The sequence below is a fragment of the Bos indicus x Bos taurus genome, chromosome 13 (assembly GCF_003369695.1).
Source record: "Bos indicus x Bos taurus breed Angus x Brahman F1 hybrid chromosome 13, Bos_hybrid_MaternalHap_v2.0, whole genome shotgun sequence".
NCBI lineage: Eukaryota > Metazoa > Chordata > Mammalia > Artiodactyla > Bovidae > Bos > Bos indicus x Bos taurus.
The window spans coordinates 81,993,795-82,013,429 of NC_040088.1; the positions used below are offsets into that span (position 1 = coordinate 81,993,795).

Below are 19,635 nucleotides of genomic sequence, written 5' to 3' on the forward strand. Positions count from 1 at the left end.
ATAACTTAGGTTGGTCCCCAAAGTCTCACACAGTAACCTATGATCAGTTTTCTCAGATATGATATAGCTAGAAACCTATATGTAGCTGCCAAAATTATGAGGCTATTGTCTTTCATCCTATTATTATTTCCACCCTTGCTCAATTATGCCTTAAAATATCTTTTAATGCAATTTTCATGTAGTCTTAAGAGAGAATTTAATTATATGAATATGTCTAGGCCATTCTATTTATCCTGATGTTCCATGGTTTTTCTACTACACCAGACTGCAAAATTTTGCTAATTAAGTTTAAAAAGTTAGATTTCATATGCTTTGTTCTTTAATCCCACTATTTTTAGGTAAAAGGAAATCAAATGAGAGAAACTGAAGGCTCTCTGTCATAGTCCTGCTTTACCTGGCCAGGGGTTCATGATGAATCTCCTTGGTTTTCTTTAATTCATATATTTTTGGTGAAAAGTATGCAGTGATTCATATCACCACAAATGGCATTGTATGGATAATTTGTCAGCCATATTTTCCATGCTGTATCTTTTCCCAGGTAGGAGGTCAGTCACAAAGGCAGCCTGAGCTCCCAGGTACTTATCAGGTGGGAGTATTTAACAGGTGAGATACTTCCTTTCTTCTAAGACCCTCTTACCCTGCTCTGATACAGGTGGCAACAAAGCATTATAGCTTTGTCTCAGGGAATGGAGAGACAGAGGAGAAGGAAAACTAAAGAATACCTTTTCTATTTGGTTCTAAGGATACTCTATTGGGTTCCTTGTCCCCAAGTCTAGGGGACATCCCAAGTCCTGAAGAAAGAAACCTATGGCTCCTTTCCCCAGAGATGCTCCAGAAATTTCCAAGCCCCCATATTCCCCATCAGCTGGAAAAGCAGAAGAGTTTTATTTTATTTTTTGGCCCTTTGGCATGGCGGTGACTTAGTTCCCAGAGCAGAGATTGAACCTGCACCCCCTGTACTGGAAGTATGGAGTCTTAACCACTGGACCACAGGGAAAGTTTTATCTTTATTCTTTCTCTCTGCCTAGCCCCTGAGGGAAGCACTAACAGTTCAGTTCAGTTCAGTCGCTCAGTCGTGTCCGACTCTTTGTGACCCCATGAATTGCAGCATGCCAGGCCTCCCTGTCCATCACCAACTCCCAGTGTTCACTCAAACTCACATCCATTGAGTCAGTACTGCCATCCAGCCATCTCATCCTCTGTCGTCCTCTTCTCCTCCTGCCCTCAATCCCTCCCAGCATCAGAGTCTTTTCCAATGAGTCAACTCTTCACATGAGGTGGCCATAGTACTGGAGTTTCAGCTTCAGCATCGTTCCTTCCAAAGAACACCCAGGACTGATCTCCTTCAGAATGGACTGGTTGGATCTCCTTGCAGTCCAATGGACTCTCAAGAGTCTTCTCCAACACCACAGTTCAAAAGCATCAATTCTTCAGCACTCAGCTTTCTTCACAGTCCAACTCTCACATCCATACATGACCACTGGAAAAAAGATAGCCTTGACTAGATGGACCTTTCTTGGCAAAGAAATGTCTCTGCTTTTGAATATGCCATCTAGGTTGGTCATAACTTTCCTTCCAAGGAGTAAGCGTCTTTTAAGTTCATGGCTGCAATCACCATCTGCAGTGATTTTGGAGCTCCAAAAAATAAAGTCTGACACTATTTCCACTGTTTCCCCATCTATTTCCCATGAAGTAATGGGACCAGATGCCATGATCTTCGTTTTCTGAACGTTGAGCTTTAAGCCAACTTTTTCACTCTCCACTTTCACTTTCATCAAGAGGCTTTTTAGTTCCTCTTCACTTTCTGCCATAAGGGTGGTGTCATCTGCATATCTGAGGTGATTGATATTTCTCCCGGCAATCTTGATTCCAGCTTGTGCTTCTTTCAGCCCAGCGTTTCTCATGATGTACTCTGCATGTAAGTTAAATAAGCAGGGTGACAATATACAGCCTTGATGTACTCCTTTTCTTATTTGAACCAGTCTGTTGTTCCATGTCCAGTTCTAACTGTTGCTTCCTGACCTGCATATAGGTTTCTCAAGAGGCAGGTCAGGTGGTCTGGTATTCCCATCTCTTTCAGAATTTTTCACAGTTTATTGTGATCCACACGGTAAAGGCTTTGGCACAGTCAGCATTAAATGTCTAAAACCATGAAAATAGAAGCAGGGGACTAAAATAATTCACAATAGAGTAAGTCAATCCTCAAACAATAAAAGAGTTGACTGTCCTGCCTGACACTGACATAAGTTACCTGCTCTATTAATACTTTCTCCTCCTAACTTCTTTGATCAGTATTGCTAGAATTTCTTTTGAAATTCACAAGTAAGAAGTTTATTTGAAAAAATCCATAGGCCCTTGCCTTCTACCCAGAAGCTTATAAAAGTGACTTTCAGTGACGTTAGATAACAAAAGCTGATGGTCCTCCTTGAACTGATGAGGAGGCTGACGGCAAGTCCGTAGCACCAGACTCACTCATGATACCTTACATGGGCTCTCTGACCAGGAGGGAAAAGGACAGCAGGGAATGGTTGTAAGCTAATCTCTAAACAAAATTCATGATTCATTACTAAGGTGCCTTGTTTTGAAAGTTCCTGGTCAGGCTCTTTCCTGTTCAGTGTATGTGTTTTACTGGGATGGTTACCTTGCAAATGACCTCATCATGGCATTCAAGCAGCAACACGGGACGGCTGCTGAGTTCATCCTGACAGCAGACATAAGGGAACAGTGGCACAGCGCTAAAGTAAAAAACAGTGATGATGCCGTGAAGGGCCAAAAAAAGACGATACGGCTGTCTATGTTGAAAAAAAAATGCTAAGAAAAAGAATGTATTCTTACTTGAAAGGAAATATACTACAAATATGCAAGCAAGATGGTAAGGAAAAAGAGAACCAGCTTTTGAAGAGTTTAGTGAATTTAGTCTATTTCCTGTATAGTACTTAACAAATCTTTATATACTGTTTGCGTGCTTAGTCGCTTAGTCGTATCCAGCTCTTTGTGACTCCATGGATTTGTAGCTTGCTAGGCTCCTCTGTCCATGGAATTCTCCAGGCAAGAATACTGGAGTGGACTGCCATTCCCTTCTCCAGGGGATTTTCCTGACCCAGGGACTGAACCCAGGTCTCCTGCATTTCCAGCGGATTCTTCACAGTCTGAGCTACCAGGGAAGCCCGTATACTGTTTACTATAAGCAAATATTCATTCCATCCTCACAGTAACTCTCTGAAATGGGTACTATTTTTATGCTTATTTTATGCATGAGAAACTCCAGGCAAGTAGCTTGCTCAAGGTCACATGGCTTACAAGTGAATAAAATGGGATTTGAATGCAAAACCAGGTTTTTTGTTCCATGCCATTAACTACTATGCTAGCCTGCTGTAGAGCACATACTCTAGTACTGGAAAAAGGCATCAATAAATCATCACCATCATCATCATCCCAACAGGAAGGGCTAGCATTACCTGGGCAGTGATCACGTGCCAGGCACAGAAATCCTATAAGAAAGGTACTTTTTAATTCCCATTTTCAGTTGAGCAAACTAAGGCTTAGAGAGGTTAGCAACTTGTCTAAGGTCACAGGGGTACTCAATTTGAGTGCTGGAGGCAGTGCCAGGGCAACAGAAAGGCAGATGGTAGTGAGTGTGACTGACGATGTTTTATCTCCATAACTTTCCCAGCACTAGCCCGGATGAGAAACAAGGATGATGAAAAGGAGAGAACCCTGCCTCTGTAGCAGTTGGCGTCAATCTGGGCACCACAGATTAGTCCTAAAAATAGCCCCAAATGTGACCAAGGAAGCATTTTTTCCCATGATTTACTTATCTCTCCAAAACGTGTGACTTTAATCTTTCTGTTAAAAGAAGCTGGGCTCAGGCAGGACAAATGACCCATCTGGCAGAGGCATAAGGAAGGATTAGCTCTTTGATTTGGCTTTGTCTATCAAGGTCTAAAATTCTTTTCCAGACTTAATTTACATTCTATTCTCTGCAAGTAATTTAGAGGCACCCGCTAGCATTTTTATTCTCCCAATCATGAGTCTAACTCTTAGAAAGAAAAATAAAACACAGGAAAAACATGTTGTGCCAAGGTAAGCACAGCAGAAGTGCTAAACAGAGGCTGTGATATTGCTTTGTGGGTTTTGAAAAAAAATATACAGGTTACCTTTTAAAAGGAACAGCCAAATGCATGCAAATATTATCTTTCAAGGCTGGAAGCACAGAGAAATCTCTACAAATTATGCTTTGGAAGACAGATGGCCTAAGAATCCTCACAGAGTTATCACACAGTTGAGATGGGCAACTGGACAATATCTCTGCCAGCTAGCGTGGCCACCAGCCTCACTTTTTGGAGTCAAATGCCAATTGGGCAGGATCTGGCACTCACATGTTTGGATGTCACTGGGATTAGGCAGTTGAAAATCCATTCATCATCATTCAAACCCTGCTCTTACTGTAATGATACCAGAGCATGTTGGAAAGTTACTGGTCCGACGGCTTAGCACCTCCTAAAACCACTTCCAAGCACAGCCCTCAGAAGTAATTTCCTTGGCTCATATTGGTTCTCAGTGCTGTGACTGTGATGTGTGTTCTGCTAGACCAGCTAGGAGAAAGTAAGTGCAGATAGTTCAATATCCCAGGGCTCACCAAAATCTATTTGCCTGTTATTTCAGAAATAATCTATTAAATGCCCCCTTTTTAATTATCTTTTCTCAGGCACAAATTTGCCTATTATGTTTGCCAACTAGCTGTGTTTTTGTGTAATATGTGAACTTTGCTGGCTTCTTTGTCTATTTTACCCATTTCTTTCCAATTCTGGAGTTACTATACTCCATAAATGTCCTCACACATTATTATTTTATCTTAGGTTGGAAAGTGTCATGCATTCTTAATCTATCTTGATGGCAAAAACTGCTCGCTCGCTCTCTCTCTTTAGTCGCTCAGTCGTGTCCGACTCTTCCGACCCCATGGACTGTAGCCTGCCAGGTTCCCCTGTCTATGGGACTCTTCAGGCAAGAATACGGGAGCAGGTTGTCATTTCCTTCTCTCTATAACCGTAACTATATAAAAATACAAGCCCAAGATACCAATGATAATATCCATTAAATGGATATGTGTTCTGCAGATCAACCTCATGACCCAGCTGTCATGGCTTCTGTGCCCCTGTATGTAGTTCTACTTGCATTCAGTTGAACTTGTTAATGTGGTTTGTATGGAAGTTCTTAATAATAACACCTCGCTTTGAATTAGCACTTTTCCTGTTTCAAAGTATTCTCACATCTGCAATTTCTTTGCATCTCACTGTTCTACTTGGTAGGTAAGACGGCATTTTATTATTTAACAGGACAGATAAACTTTGACTGAGATTAAGCAGTTCTTTTAAATTGACATGATTAGATAAGAACAAAATCCAGATTAAAACTCCACATTCTTAAACATGGGTTTGGAGTGTTTTTTTTTTTTTTCCACTAAATTTATGTAAGGGCTGATTGATCATTTAAAGCTAGAGGTACACAGAGGGTAGGGAACCAGTCTATCACATTTTATTAGTGCGCATCACATTGCTCTATCAGAGGAGACCCTTCACAATGAATCTCAGTCATGTCCAACTCTGTGCAACCCCATGGACTGTAGCGTGCCGTGCTCCTCTGTCCACGGGATTCTTCAGGCAAGAATATTGGAGTGGGTAGCTGTTCCCTTCTCCAGGGGATCTTCCTGACTCAAGGGTCGAGCCTGGGTCTCCTGCATTGCAGGCAAATTCTTAACCATCTGAGCCACCAGGGAAGCCCGCTGACAATAACACATAGGAAACCAAAATGTTCTAGGTCCTAGACCAGGACGTCTGTTTAGATTCTTCGAATCTAAACAAAGAGAAATAGCAACATGAAAAAGAAGCACTTTAGGTTCCTTTTCTACATTTAAGGTAGAGTGTTAGGTGAGGAGTTTGATTTTTTTCAAACATCCTCATTTGTCTTCTTAAAATTGTGCTATCCCTACACTACAGGTAATTTTGCTTCTGTAACTGGAGTCCTACAGATGGCACTGGTTCAGAGAGACAGGCCTCCTACCATCTCTACAATGAATGAATGAAATTATTGGTCAGTCTCAGCTTCCTGACATTAATCAGCCTCTGCCATGGCATATATTTCAGCTTTTTTGTGAAGCATTAGGGTAGACAGCCCACACCTCACTTCATCTGGCTTCCTTGTGGTCATCATATATTTTCCATGGAGTTGACTCCCTTTGCATTCAATTTCCTTCCCACTTATTTGGTATAAAATCAACTATCAGCCAAACTCAGCTGTGGCACACTTTGGGGCCAAGTGCCTGTGGCTTCAAGGCTTTTCTACAGCACAGTGCAACTGCTAAGCTGTTTCTTCTAACTGAGTCATTGGCCTCCATCCCTACCCCTGCTGAGAAGGGAAAATGTGTAATACTGACTGCTAATGCTTTTTTGTGATGGGAGGTCTAGAGATCTAGAGGAAAACAGCCATTATCTGCTTTGTCCCAGTAGTTCTCACACGCAATGGCAACGCATCTTGGGAAGGCATAATCTGATGAGGGAAAGATGTTTTAAAAAGACTTGGCAGACTGGGGTGGAATACGCTACCAATTCCCTTCCCTACCTCTTAAAACTTGCATTTGTTTTCGTCTTTTATGATATAAACAACCAGACTGGTTGTTTTCTGAACAGAGGCCACTTCAGCTTTGAATGAACCCAGTTGTGGCTTTCTGGCTAGAGTTGTGATTCTTAGCAGACACTGAGGTTACTGAGAGAAAAACACCAGGACTCCTGGACCAGGCATTTGCCTTCCTCAAGCCCACTTCCTGCCTCCTGGGAAACAAGGAAATGCAATCAGAAAAGGAAATCCAAGGAAGTTACCAAGTGAACTAACAAACAATGGACTCATAATGGCTCTCTAGAAAAAAATATATATTTTTTTCATTTCTGCCAATCTCAAATATTTCAGAGAAGTCTATGAACAGATGAAACACAGAGTTAAGAGGAGCTTGGAATATACTCACAGAAGCTAATGTCATTCTTCTATGACCTTCCACAGAGGTTAGAAAGTCAATAGGTGGGATTTAAATGGGCTCATAATCAGTAAAATACTAGAGTGGCTTTTCAGCAGCTTTCTCAGCATAGGAACTTTAAGGCATGAAAAGAACTGGCTTTATCACACAGCTTTTATCTGTCTTTGTCTTTTGGGAAGAAAACCTATCTTATTTGAGTTGACTCTGTTCACTGATTTCTGTTCTTTTATTTCTTGTATTGCTACACAGATCATGCATATAAAAATATTTAAGTGAATGCCACCTTAACAGTGAGACAGATCATTAGGCCAGTCAATATCACCTCCAGATGAGTGGTTTTAGACTGAGCATCTTGAATCTCCTGGGGTTTGGCAGAAGTGCCTTCAGAGGAAGGTATGGAGCAGAAGAAGAAACAGGAGTAGGGCAGCTGTCTTCAGCTACAATGCACGGTCCCCAGTTCAACCAAATAGTGCTTCTACTGGTTGGAAAAACCAAAAAGTTTTTCTTACACATTGACCAATGAGTGAGCCATTGTTAGAAGAAACAGACATAAAAGTATCCTGTGTCAAAAGCGGTCTGAAAACTACTGCTATGGATGCAAATTGCTAACTTCTAAATAGATGACACTGCCTTTTCTGAGCAAGTCCTAACAGAGGGCTCCATGTGGAGTCCAGAGTAGTGAAGAGAACTCCGCACTGGGACACAGAAAATACAGTTCTACTCTCAACATTGTCACTTCCTTAGCTGCCACTTCTACGACCAGTGAGATAGGGCTAAAGGGATAAGTTGCTTGTACACAAGAGATCCTGTGATTTTGAGGCTTCCAGCCAGGACTTCAGGAGTGATAACAGCTAAGACCTTAGTGACAGGTGAGAAAGAATGAGCCATGAGCACAGCCCTTTATTTATTTTTTTCCTCTCAGTGTTCAGCTACACTGACCTTACCCATCTTTCACTTTAGATTCTGTTAAGGCCATTTGTAGAAAAGTGTTTGCCTTAGTTTAGGTTCTTCTAAAAGTAGGCTTTGAGATAAGGATTTGAATGCAACAGTGGAAGGTAACCTAGGAACTAACAGGGGAGTGGAGAAACGAGAAGGGAAGAAAAGGCAGCTAATAAAGGGAATGTTATAAAGTAGGTTACAGTTGTTGGCAACTGGGTTTTAAACCTACTTGAGAGCTTTGGAGGATATGGAGAATACTTATTTAACTGTCCCACACAGTGGGCAAGGAAGAGAGGTACTACTTCCCGAGGGAAATTTACTCCTGGGGACATGAAGTCCTGGACACTTGGAGGTTGGCTGTAGTTGGGCTGAGAGAAAGAAAGACCTGGAGAGTTGCAGAAGATGCCGTGGACTAAATTGGAACCATGAATGCCAAGGGATAGGGGATAAACACTGATGTTTACTAGTGTTGGTATCATCCCATTTTACAGATGAAGAACCTGAAGTTCAACAAGACAAGTCAAAGTCACTTAACTGGCTTAACCATAACACAACACCAGCTTATTTTAAAAATTATGGCATGTTTCACTTCTTGAGGATACACAATACACATTTATAAAAATAATCATCATTTTGATAACTTCTACCTAGTAAAGAGAAATGGTGCTGGGAAAATAATGATTTTTAAAATTCTAGTAGGAAAATTAAGTGTTAAAGTAAATAGTAAGATTCCAGTATAAATCTTTATACTTTAAAATATAATTATAATTCAACTTAATAAAAATATAGATAAAATATTTAAGTCAGAAATGAACATTTCTGCACAGAAACGACTTGCCATATTTTTTCAGGTTTCATCATCAAATGAGTCTAATTTATTATTAATTGCAATAAGTTAAATAAGCCTGTTAGTCAAGACACAGGAGCATTCAGGAAAGTCTTGCCCAGTGCTCTGAATCTCACTTTCAGACCCACAAATGGGTTGAAATTATTCAGCATAAATACTAATTCTTATTTTTCATTAGTTCAGACCAACAAGAGTTCAATGGGCAACAGTTAAGATATGCAACCTTCTTATCATGAGCAACTTATTTAATTCTTCCAGTAAATCTCTCAGAATATATTCAAAGATGAGCAAAGTAGGGGGTGGAAACAGTCAAAGGTTTAAATGGCTTCCTAAGGTATCATAATAGGTGGATAAACAGTGATGATAAGTTGTTGATTTCTGACCAGTTTTAGTGAGACCTGCTGTTTTATCTGCCTGGTGACTAGTTTTTTTCCAGGTAGCACACTCAGGCTTAATTTCAGGGAACCACCTCTCTCCCATTCTCAATCCAAGTAGTTTAGGTATCTGACTCTTTATTGGCTCTAGGGGGAGTCATGTGACCAGTGTTTGTCCAATTGGTATACTCCATCCTCCAGGCCACAGGGGTCCTAGTTCAGGAGTGGTCCTGGGTGACTTTTAAGCCGTGCTCTGGTTTCTGGGATTTTGATGGAACTATGAGTAAGAGGAGTTTCTGCATACTGAGACTGGCAGGCCTGGAGCTGCTGGTGGGTTTCTTGCCAGGAGAGTCTGTCCAAGAATTACGGTCAGTACAGAGAACGTCACTGGGAGATGAAAGATGGGTCTTGAGAACATCATTTGAGCCCCTGGATAAAGTTATGCTGCAAGTCATTAACACACTGGCTTTTTGCCTTTATGCACCAATTATAAGCATATATGTTTATATGCATCAATTTCTTTCTCTGCTTGTTTCAGTTAAGTTTGTCATTTTTCAACTAAAGGAGTTCCACCTAATACTGCAAGCTGCAAGACTGCCAAACCCAGTGCCCAATCTAGCACACTCTGAGTGCTTCTTGCTGCTGATAATAATGACACAATATAGTTCACTTGTAGGAGTTTCTTAAAATGATATTGAAAATACAATGGGGTTATTTCTAGTGATGCAAATCATCATTAGTGTAGGTGGATTTGGAACAAAAATGCTTTCTATACCTGAACTTCTATTTGCTTGGTTTAAAACAAAATAGCTCTGCTATTATTCATTTTGAGTTCACCTATTAAACTACTAACTCACAGTATTTTAATAATTTAATTGCAACAAAGCAGGGAAGCTTTCATATGCCACACCTCGTAAAAATTTCAGGGAAAGAACATGTTAAAAAAGAAAATTACCTTGAAACATTTGCTAATATTATAATCTATTATATTAATTCAATTGTTTAACAAATACTTATGAACACCTGCTTTTCACAGAAGAATAAAAGTATGAACAAATTAAACTTTTCTTTTGGTTTGGCAGCTTAAACAGTATTTGGTCTTCTTTCACAGACATAACTGCTGAATCTAGAGGTCTGTAGGCTGTTACCTAAGGCACCAATACAAATATTTCATTTTTCATATGAATTTTACTCACTGTCTTCCTTCTAAAGAGTTTAAGTGATAAAAAATTAACAGTTTAAGAAACATTAATCTTCAAACTTACATTCATGACTGTTCAATAGAGGCAGGGGTCATTGTGTAGCCCTATGTTAAGCATAGTTAGTCCTCAAGTGCAAACAACATGGTAAGGAAGAAACATTTGCTGACTTGGGGCTGCATGAATTTTTTAGTGTGTGATTTTAAATTATAGAAATAAATCTAAAATCTAACTCCCTTGAGAACAGTAGCTTCTGCAACAAGATTCCAACTCTGTGCGACCCAAACACATGAACGTTTGGCCTTAGACAGCACAGAAACCTTCCAATTATTTATAACCAGTGCATATCCACAGAGACTGAAACTCCAGCGTGGAATGTGGATAACACACTGACAATAGCAGCACAGAGCATCACCCATGGTCAGCTCTTCCGGGTTTTCATTTCATGTTTCCAGGTGCTGTGCCTATGCTCAGTCTTAGCCATTAGGCTTTTAGCTACATTAAATTTTTTTCATTTAAATGAAAATTACCTTCTATGTTGAAATTTTATAAAATGCACATAATACTAAACATTAGCACATGTCAAGTTTGTGTGTTGTCTATTTGTTATGCACCTAACTTTAGAATACGTTTTTTGATATCAGAGAGTATAAGTGCATTTTTGTTATTACATATGTATATTCTGGCTTCTCAGGTGGTACTAGTGGTAAAGAACCCACCTGCCAATGCAAGATTAGCAGGAGATGTGGGTTTGATCACTGGGTGGGAAAAATTCTCTGGAGGAGGGCATGGCAACCCACTCCAGTATTCTTGCCTGGAGAATCCCATGGACAGAGAAGCCTGATGGGCTGCAGTCCATAGGGTCACAGAGTCGGACACGACTGAAGCAACTTAGCATGCCTGCTTGTATATTCTGTATGTATCTTATTCCCATCATTTTATATCAAATATAGGCAAATATGGAAGTGTTTTTCTCAGATTTTTGAGACTGAGTTTGGGGGTCATTTTAATTAATGCTTGAACACATTTGAAGAACTAGGCAAAATGTAAAGTACAACAGAAAAAAATATAATATTAAATTTCACTACTTATTTTCTTAGGTGTTTATTGATTACAATGGAAACTTACATTACCATTTGTAAAATATACAGCCCATGGGAATTTGCTGTATGGCTCAGGAAACTCAAACAGGGGCTCTGTATCAACCTAGAGGGGTGGGATGGGGCGGGAGATGGGAGGGAGGTTAAAAAGGGAGGAGATATATGTATACCTTTGGCTGATTCATGTTGAGGTTTGACAGAAAACAGCAAAATTCTGTGAAGTAATTATCCTTCAGTAAAAAATAAATTAATTAAAAAAGATATTAGCTCATTGACTGAAAATTAAAAACTGCTTTTTTGAAGAGTATCTTGATATGAGATCTTATTTTTTTTTTTTAACTTTACAATATTGTATTGGTTTTGCCATATATCAACATGAATCCGCCACAGGTATACATTTGATCTCAAAGACTTGGTTTCCTGCTTTGCAAAATGATAATGTATATTTTGAAAGTCACATAATAAATGAAAGCTAATTTCCTTGCATATCAATCAATGAAGCCATATAATAAATACTTTATTAAATTGTACTTTGTTGGACATATAAAGGAGTTCCTAAAAATATGTTAAAAGTCAAACATCAAATAATATGAACTGCAATGTCAAAAAAAACTTTGAACAAATTTGGAAAAAATATCTCAAAGTCTTGGTTACTAAAAAATTGAAGTCTAATCCAACTATTTCTTATTACTACAAACACATATTTCAAAATTGTTATCCTTTTGACAATGTTACAACAGTTGCTAGAAAAACAAAACAATCTTCTCTAATCTTTGTTGTTCACATAAACAGAGCCCAAGCAGCAGACAAAACGACTTGGTGTGAGACATCACAAGTTCATCTTCTTATTGAAGTTTTGGGATTGAGAAATGAATACTGTGGTTAAAAAAAATCACATCAAGGCTGACATGGAGACTTCACAATCAATTACCATATTAAGGTGTAGAAAAAATAAAGTTGTAGAAAAATAAATTAAATTGCTATTTTATGTCTTAAATTTTATTTATTCATTTATTGGTTTTGTTTTGTGAGATCTTAATTCCCTGACCAGAGATTGAACACAAACCCCCTGCAGTGGAAGCATGGAGTCTTAACCACTGGACCACCAGGTAAGGCCTCAGAGTTGCTGTATTAAATGTACCTGAATTATATATGTCTGCATGATTATGGAATTTATATCTAGTATGGCTGCAAAACGGCACTAAACACTCTTGCATTTGCAAGAGTCTAATCTTAATTTCCATTAGAATCAAAATTGGTTTCTCCAGGATGACAGAGTTTTACAATAACCTATCAGAACATTTTCCTTTGTATCCTCTACTTTGCCTGAGTCATGTATGGGGTGTCACACACTAGATGAAGTTCGGACCATCAGCAGTGTGGTGTGAGGGGATGAGAAACGGGCACGGTTTAGATTCTGAAGGGCCTCATCGGTTTCACAAGAGCTTTTTGTTTTCCTGGTGTCATGGGCTGTTTTTAGAAGTCTTGTAGGACTTGTTAAAACACTGTTAGTTATTTTTGGCGAAGTTTGGATTTCAGAAGGGAACGGTCAAGCTATCCATGCGAAATTTCCGAGGAGTCTCTGGTTTAATGATAGGGAGAAATCACAAGTCTATGGCACCAGGGAAGAAAGAGCATCAGACCTGGGGAGGCTGGAGGGCTGGCCTGGCAACACCAGCGTGTGCTGTTGGGCCAGTCGTTTCCTTCGACGTCAGCAACGGTAAGAATGATGCTACAGCAAAGGCAAAGTGCCTGACAAAGAAACAGACTAGAATGAAAATATGTAAAGTAATAAAACTAAAAACTAAAGTAAATCATCTCTAATTCTCAACTAATAACATGTAGAATAGAATTAATGATAAGATATTAGTTCGTTAGTGAAGTCGCTCACTTGTGTCCGGCTCTTTGCGACCCCGTGAACTGCAGCCCACCAGGCTCCTCTACCCATGGGATTCTCCAGGAAAGAATATTACTTTGATATTAATAAACACTTCCATTTCTCATTTAAAGGACTAGTTCCAGAAAAAAATGCAATATGCAAAAATAACTTTTAAATCTACTTTTATGATAACTATTCTTATTAATGACCATAAGCTTACCAGAGCTGTCTGTTACTTATGAATTACTTGCATATTAACAGGAAATATATTTCTTCTTAATGATTATTTAATTGCACTTTATTTTCTTTACTCCTTATGGAATATTGTCCAAGTTGGACAATATCTAGGCAATTTACAGTAACATCAGTAATAACATACTAATTTTCTCAGTGAAGGAATTTCAATCCAGGGAGACTTGGTCACTAGTGATAAAGGAAGAACTGATGATCCAGTTCAGAGACAATGATGCCACATATTAATACGATTAGAAACTCCTTGAAACTGAATTTTCATGATTTATTTTTGCAAGTCTTTTCTCCAGAATCAAAGATATAAATATCTCAATAACTTTCTGGCAATTTAGTTCATCTATCTGATACCAGTTTTTTCCTCTTACAAACACTAAATTCTTTAAGCACAGAAGAACAAAGTTTAAAATATTATTTCAAGTGGAAAAATTCAATAGTGTAAGCTAGAATAAGATAAGGTTCTAATGGATTGAATATTCTCTTCAGTTTTAGTGATTTAGAAATATCTGTGGGTCATGTCACAGAACTAGAAACAGAACCAAAAGGGTAATTTTTAAGATAGTGAGTATCCTGTCTGAAGAAAGATGCATTCAGTCATGGGGAAAATTTAAAACAAAACAAATGATTAGACATTTAAAAAACAATGTTGCGTGCACGCTAAGTCACTTCAGTTGTGTCTGACTCTTTGCAACCCCATGGACTGTTGCCTGTCAGGCTCCTCTGTCCAGGGGATTCTCCAGGTAAAAATACTGGAGCTGGTTGCCATGCCTTCCTCCAGGGGATCTTCCCAGCCCAGGGATTGAACCCACATCTCTTAAGTCTCCTGCATTGGCAGGTGGGTTCTTCACCACGAGCACCACCTGGGAAGTCCCCAAAATGATGTTACATACACATGTATACATAACAACAACACAAACATCACACAGTGATGGCGATGGCTTTGTTGCTCAGTCATGGCTGACTCTTTGTGACCCCATGGACTGTAGTCTACCAGGCTCCTCTGTCCGTGGGATTTCCCATGCAGCAATACTAGAGTAGGTTGCTATTTCCTTCTCTAGGGGATCTTCCCAAGCCAGAGATCAAACCCAGGTCTCCTGTAGTGCAGGCAGATTCTTTACCAAATGAGCCACCAGATAAACATCACATACCAAACTTAAAAAAAAAAAAAAAAAAAAAACCCTAAATGACCCTTAATGTCCGTGACTATGAAGAGTGGCCCACTCACAATTAGAACTCGAGCCTCATTCTGGTGTGGGAAAAAGTGAACTGACCTTTTTTGGCGAGGCTGTTGTTAGGTTCATACTTCTCAATCAACACTTGGACTTGCTCTTGCTTTAAAGGTGGGTAAAGTATTTCATTTAGCCGGGGATCTCGCTGCTTGAGGTTGATAAAATCCATCATCTGATCAACTGTAAGGTATGGTTTGCTTTTGGCACCACTAAAAACAGTTAAACACCAGGAAATTAGCAGGTTTTTCTGTCAAGTCTCATGCATGTATTTGCATTTAGCAGCTCTGTAGAAATAAACGCCTGCCATACCTGGCAAGAGCATGCTATACTGGAATTCCTATCTTGCCCTAAACACATTGTGTTGCTCCATCACAACTGCTGTATCTCTGTGGGATGCAAACACTTTGCAATGACTGCCACCAAATCCCAATGCCCTTGAACTATACCAGATGCAAAAGAAAACCACAGTAGGGAACATGCATTCTGTGTGTGAAGGTGCAGCACTCTAAAGGGAACACAGGTTATGGGTTGCTGTTTTGATTATGATGCTAAACTGGTTTAGTCATCAAATTCTCATATTCTGCTTAATCACCCTAAAGATGTATTTATTACTCATTACTAAAAAGAACAAATATGATTGGGGACATTTTCCTTTTCATTAAAATTATGTTCAGCAAGAGTCTATAACTCTGCAATGTAGTGTGATTCAAACTTCCCTTTTCAATCCTGTTGACAACCCAAAGACAAGTTCAGAGGTACAGATGTTGCAGATGTTCTATCAATAACTGATGGCAATGAACTCAGCAAAGTACTGTGCTTGATTTCCATATGAAAAAAATTTTTATTTAGCTTATCAGTTTTGGATTGGTCTGTCAGCATGTGGATTTCAGTGTATCAAGGAGGTTAAATTGCTACTTCCCCATATTTGCCTTGGTGTTTTGATTTGCTTCTTAAAAAAATCATTTAAAAAAAGTAATGTCTGTATAATTTCTAATATAAAAGCAAATAATTTTCAGCTGGGGGGGAGGGTTAGTGATCTGAAATTCTCATTTCACTGATGCAATGCAGAGAAGTATGATGACAGGTTCCCGGTTCAGCATTCTTTCTACAACATGAGACTATCTCTGCAAAGACTCTTGCCTACATGCCACTCAGTTCTAGCCACAGTCTTCAAACCATGCAGAGACCCTCGAGAATATTAAGACAATGACACCCTGCAACAAGTCACAGCAAATTTCACTCATTACAAGCAGTGATTGAACCTCAGAGGTAGGAATGTGTGATGGTCTCCAACAAATGACGCAGAAACACTGCTGTTACTCACTGTACAAAGAATTTCTGACATCTCCCTCTACCACTCCGCTAAAGCCACACTGAGTACCACTGAGTACCACTGTAAGCAGGAACAAACAGGTTAAAATGTATTCTCTTACAATTCGGAAAAGATGTTATCAATTTCAGGTCGAGGACAAAGGTTGTTCAGGAAAACTCTGTACACTTCAGGAGTGAAATCTTCTTGAGGTATCGAATCATTCTGGGGAATAAAATAAGAGGGTCAGTAAATGGTCTTTTTCTTCATTATCTTTCCTCCCTGTTTTGTCTCTCTTTCCTCCTTCCCTCCTCCTTTCCTCTTTCTTTTCTTTTAAGAGCTCAGGGTAAGCACTCAGAAAGCATCTATGGGCTAGCATTACAGGGACACTAGTTTTTGAGGTACCAAAAACTAATTTTCTGTTTTCTCATTATATTTTAAGCTTAAGAGTTTTCTCCTTCTGAAGGGATGTTAAGGCAATTTCTAAAGTAAGTTAGACCTAGTGAAACATGGTCTGTTCAGCAATTTTTTTCTTTTAGGTTGCTTTTCCTGGTGACTTTAACCTCATTTTTAATTGTGATAAAATACACAGAACATAAATAAGTCATTTTCACCACTTTTAAGTGTACAGATCAGTGGCATGAAGGACATTCACATTGCTTATGTGCTGTTTAGCAGACTTTTGAATGAATGTATTTTTCTTTCAAGAACCTGGAGAAAGATATTTTCAAAATGAAAACATAAAATTCCAATTTTGTGTCTTTTTTTTTTTTTCAAACAGTGTTCTTTCTTTTTTAAAGTAAACTGATAAGTTGCAACACAGTTTTCCTAAGTAGGACACCAGTCATTATTGGTCACTGATTCCCCTCAGTCCTACTGTTTAGAAAGCAAGTCACTGATATAAAAGCTGACTTCTGTGACTAAACTGTCTGTTTAGTGCAGCTGCCATGGAAACTGGAAGCATGTCTTCCAGCATTTGTTAACAGGAAGGACACTCTTCACGCCGCTTTTCCTATTTCGGGTATGTGTTTATATGATTATTTTTATTTTTAAGCCCTTAAATCAAAGAAAACATCCTTCCTTTTACCACATACATATTTTTGTAAATATATTTTTATAGAAGTATCTAAAAATTATTGTCTGAGACTGCACTGCTTGCTAACAGATAAGAAAACTTAGCTCACCACTTGGCAAACAGCAGGAGTCCTATATTTGAGAAATGAATAAATAAAATAACATTTTCTTTACTAAATTGATTTATAGAACAGGAAAAAAGTCCATTTTGCAAAATAGCATTTTGAGACAACCAAACAACGCATATCATTTATATATAGCAAGAAGCATTAAATGATTAAGCTCAGTTACCTGGACACTAACTTTGAAATCATGAGTACAAGCAGCCAGTTCCAAGAAGGAAATTCCAACATATTGTTTCATGATGTTTTGCCACTCATAAAATGGGGAAAAGTTTAACCTATGAACAGCTTTCCAAAATTCCATTTAATTTACAAAGTGAGAGAAATCCTTTTGACTGGAGAATGTACACTTTTTTAACTGCCACACTCTCTGAGTTAGACACCCATGTCTCTTATAAGTAGCTTTGAAAATAGACAAAAATGAGCATTGCTATCATATTCTATGTCCAAGAGATACAGGGAAGAGAAATTTAAAAACAAATCTCCAGGAAATAATCAGTGCCTCATTTGGCCAACTCAAGCATCAGACTTTATTGGAGTTGATGAACCCCAAATTTGTTCTCTTATACTTATACTTATTTATATACTTATATAAATAAGTATATACTTACTTATATAAATAGTATATACTTATACTATTTCATTACTATTTAGAGCTCACTCTACTTGCCCTCCTCCTGATCTCACTAAAAGCATACAAGCAGATTTTGTCGAAGGTATCAATCATTGTCTTCCTTTTCTTAGCGGCTTCCTTTATTTTTCTCCCTTCTTGTCTTAGCTTAAAACCTCTTCTTCCTACACCAGGTTTTAATTTCCATTCTGTGCTACCCTCACACCATCTTGTCTCCTGTTTCAGTTCTTATTTAACGTGGTTTTGTGCTTCCAACTGTACAGTTTTCCGTGTTACTTGCTAACCTGCAGACCGACACAAACTAGGACCTGTGTGTTGCTTGTTAACTTCTCAGTCTCTGTAGCATATAGTACGTCCATAATAAATATTTACTAAATGAATGAATGTAATTTATGAAAAAGATGGAAGTTGATAGAAAATATGCTTCCCACAAGACATCAGATTCAACTAAAGCCATTTACAAAAGAGTCCATACACATTTCATAAAATGACATACTTTACTAAAACTCTATTTTTTATTTACCAGCTATAAATTAGAACTTCTTATTAGAGGGAACACATTGATGAAATAATCTGAATAAACACAATATTACTTTATTACCAGTTGGATGTTAGCACCTAGAAAATGGAAAATGTTTCAATACAGTTTCAGTTTTCTTTGGCCCAACTTGACTGATGAGGATACCCTTTGGGGTCAGTGGGTGAAAATGAGGGAAAAACATTTTGGAGAAATAAGTTGAAATGAGCATCACTGAAAGCTAAAGTGAAAGAATATGGAGGAGATATTGAGGGAAAAGCTATGGTCAGTTAATAATTCCTTACATTTTAAGTAAGGCTGGAATGTGCAAAGATCATTCACCTATTTTATTTTCCTGGATCTCATGATTTGGTAAAGTGGATAGAACAGACTCATTGTGTTTGAGCAGGACGAAACCCAAGGATGATGCCCAAGAGCATACCAAAACATCAGACACTCTTCTGTGAACACTTCTTAACCAACCAGGTAGAGATGACATGTTCTTGTTTTGCGTGTCTGCAATCCACCTGCATATACCTTCTCTATAGCACCCACCACACAGTTTCCTTTAGTTTTTATATTTCTGATCATCGACTAGACTGTGTGTTTTTGAATAAAGTGCACTATCTCTTATTTAATTCCTTTGTGTCTCTAGAATAATGCCTGGCAGATAATATACACCTAATGAATGTTTGCTGAATTCCCTCAGGCTATGGCACCAGACCTTAGATCTGTCTTGTGGTCCAGGACTTCGTTTACCTCATCATGCCTCCAACACAAAACAGATCATTAATGATTATTTGTTGCCATTACTATCAAACTTTTTTGGAAGGATTAAGAAGGCCAATACAGTCTGAATCAGGCCCATTTATTCCAGAAACTACAAAGTATTTTCATTAAAAATGGAGTTGCTTCAATTCTATGGTTGAATACAAAGAATCTACCTTCAGTATAACTTGAAGGTAGTACCGGTGGTGTTCACATTTCCAGATTCCAAAAACAGGTTATGAAATACCAAATTAAAAATAACAAAGTGAAGTAAGCCGGACAAAGACAAATATTATATCATTTATATGTAGAATCCTAACAAATGACACAAATGAACTTACATACAAAACAGAAATAAACCCGGAGGCATA

General features: G+C 38.5%; 1 protein-coding gene across 2 annotated transcripts in view; it reads right to left on the reverse strand.

Annotated features, from left to right (window-relative positions):
• Positions 1-19,635, reverse strand: part of PLCB1 (phospholipase C beta 1) — an 856,985-nt gene that overhangs the window by 229,993 nt on the left and 607,357 nt on the right. For both annotated transcript variants that reach the window (XM_027560329.1, XM_027560330.1), the window contains exons 8-9: positions 16,277-16,377; positions 14,886-15,052 (exon numbers count right to left, since the gene is read on the reverse strand). In XM_027560329.1, the coding sequence (XP_027416130.1) occupies positions 14,886-15,052; positions 16,277-16,377 (268 nt within the window). The remainder of the gene's footprint in view (positions 1-14,885; positions 15,053-16,276; positions 16,378-19,635) is intronic.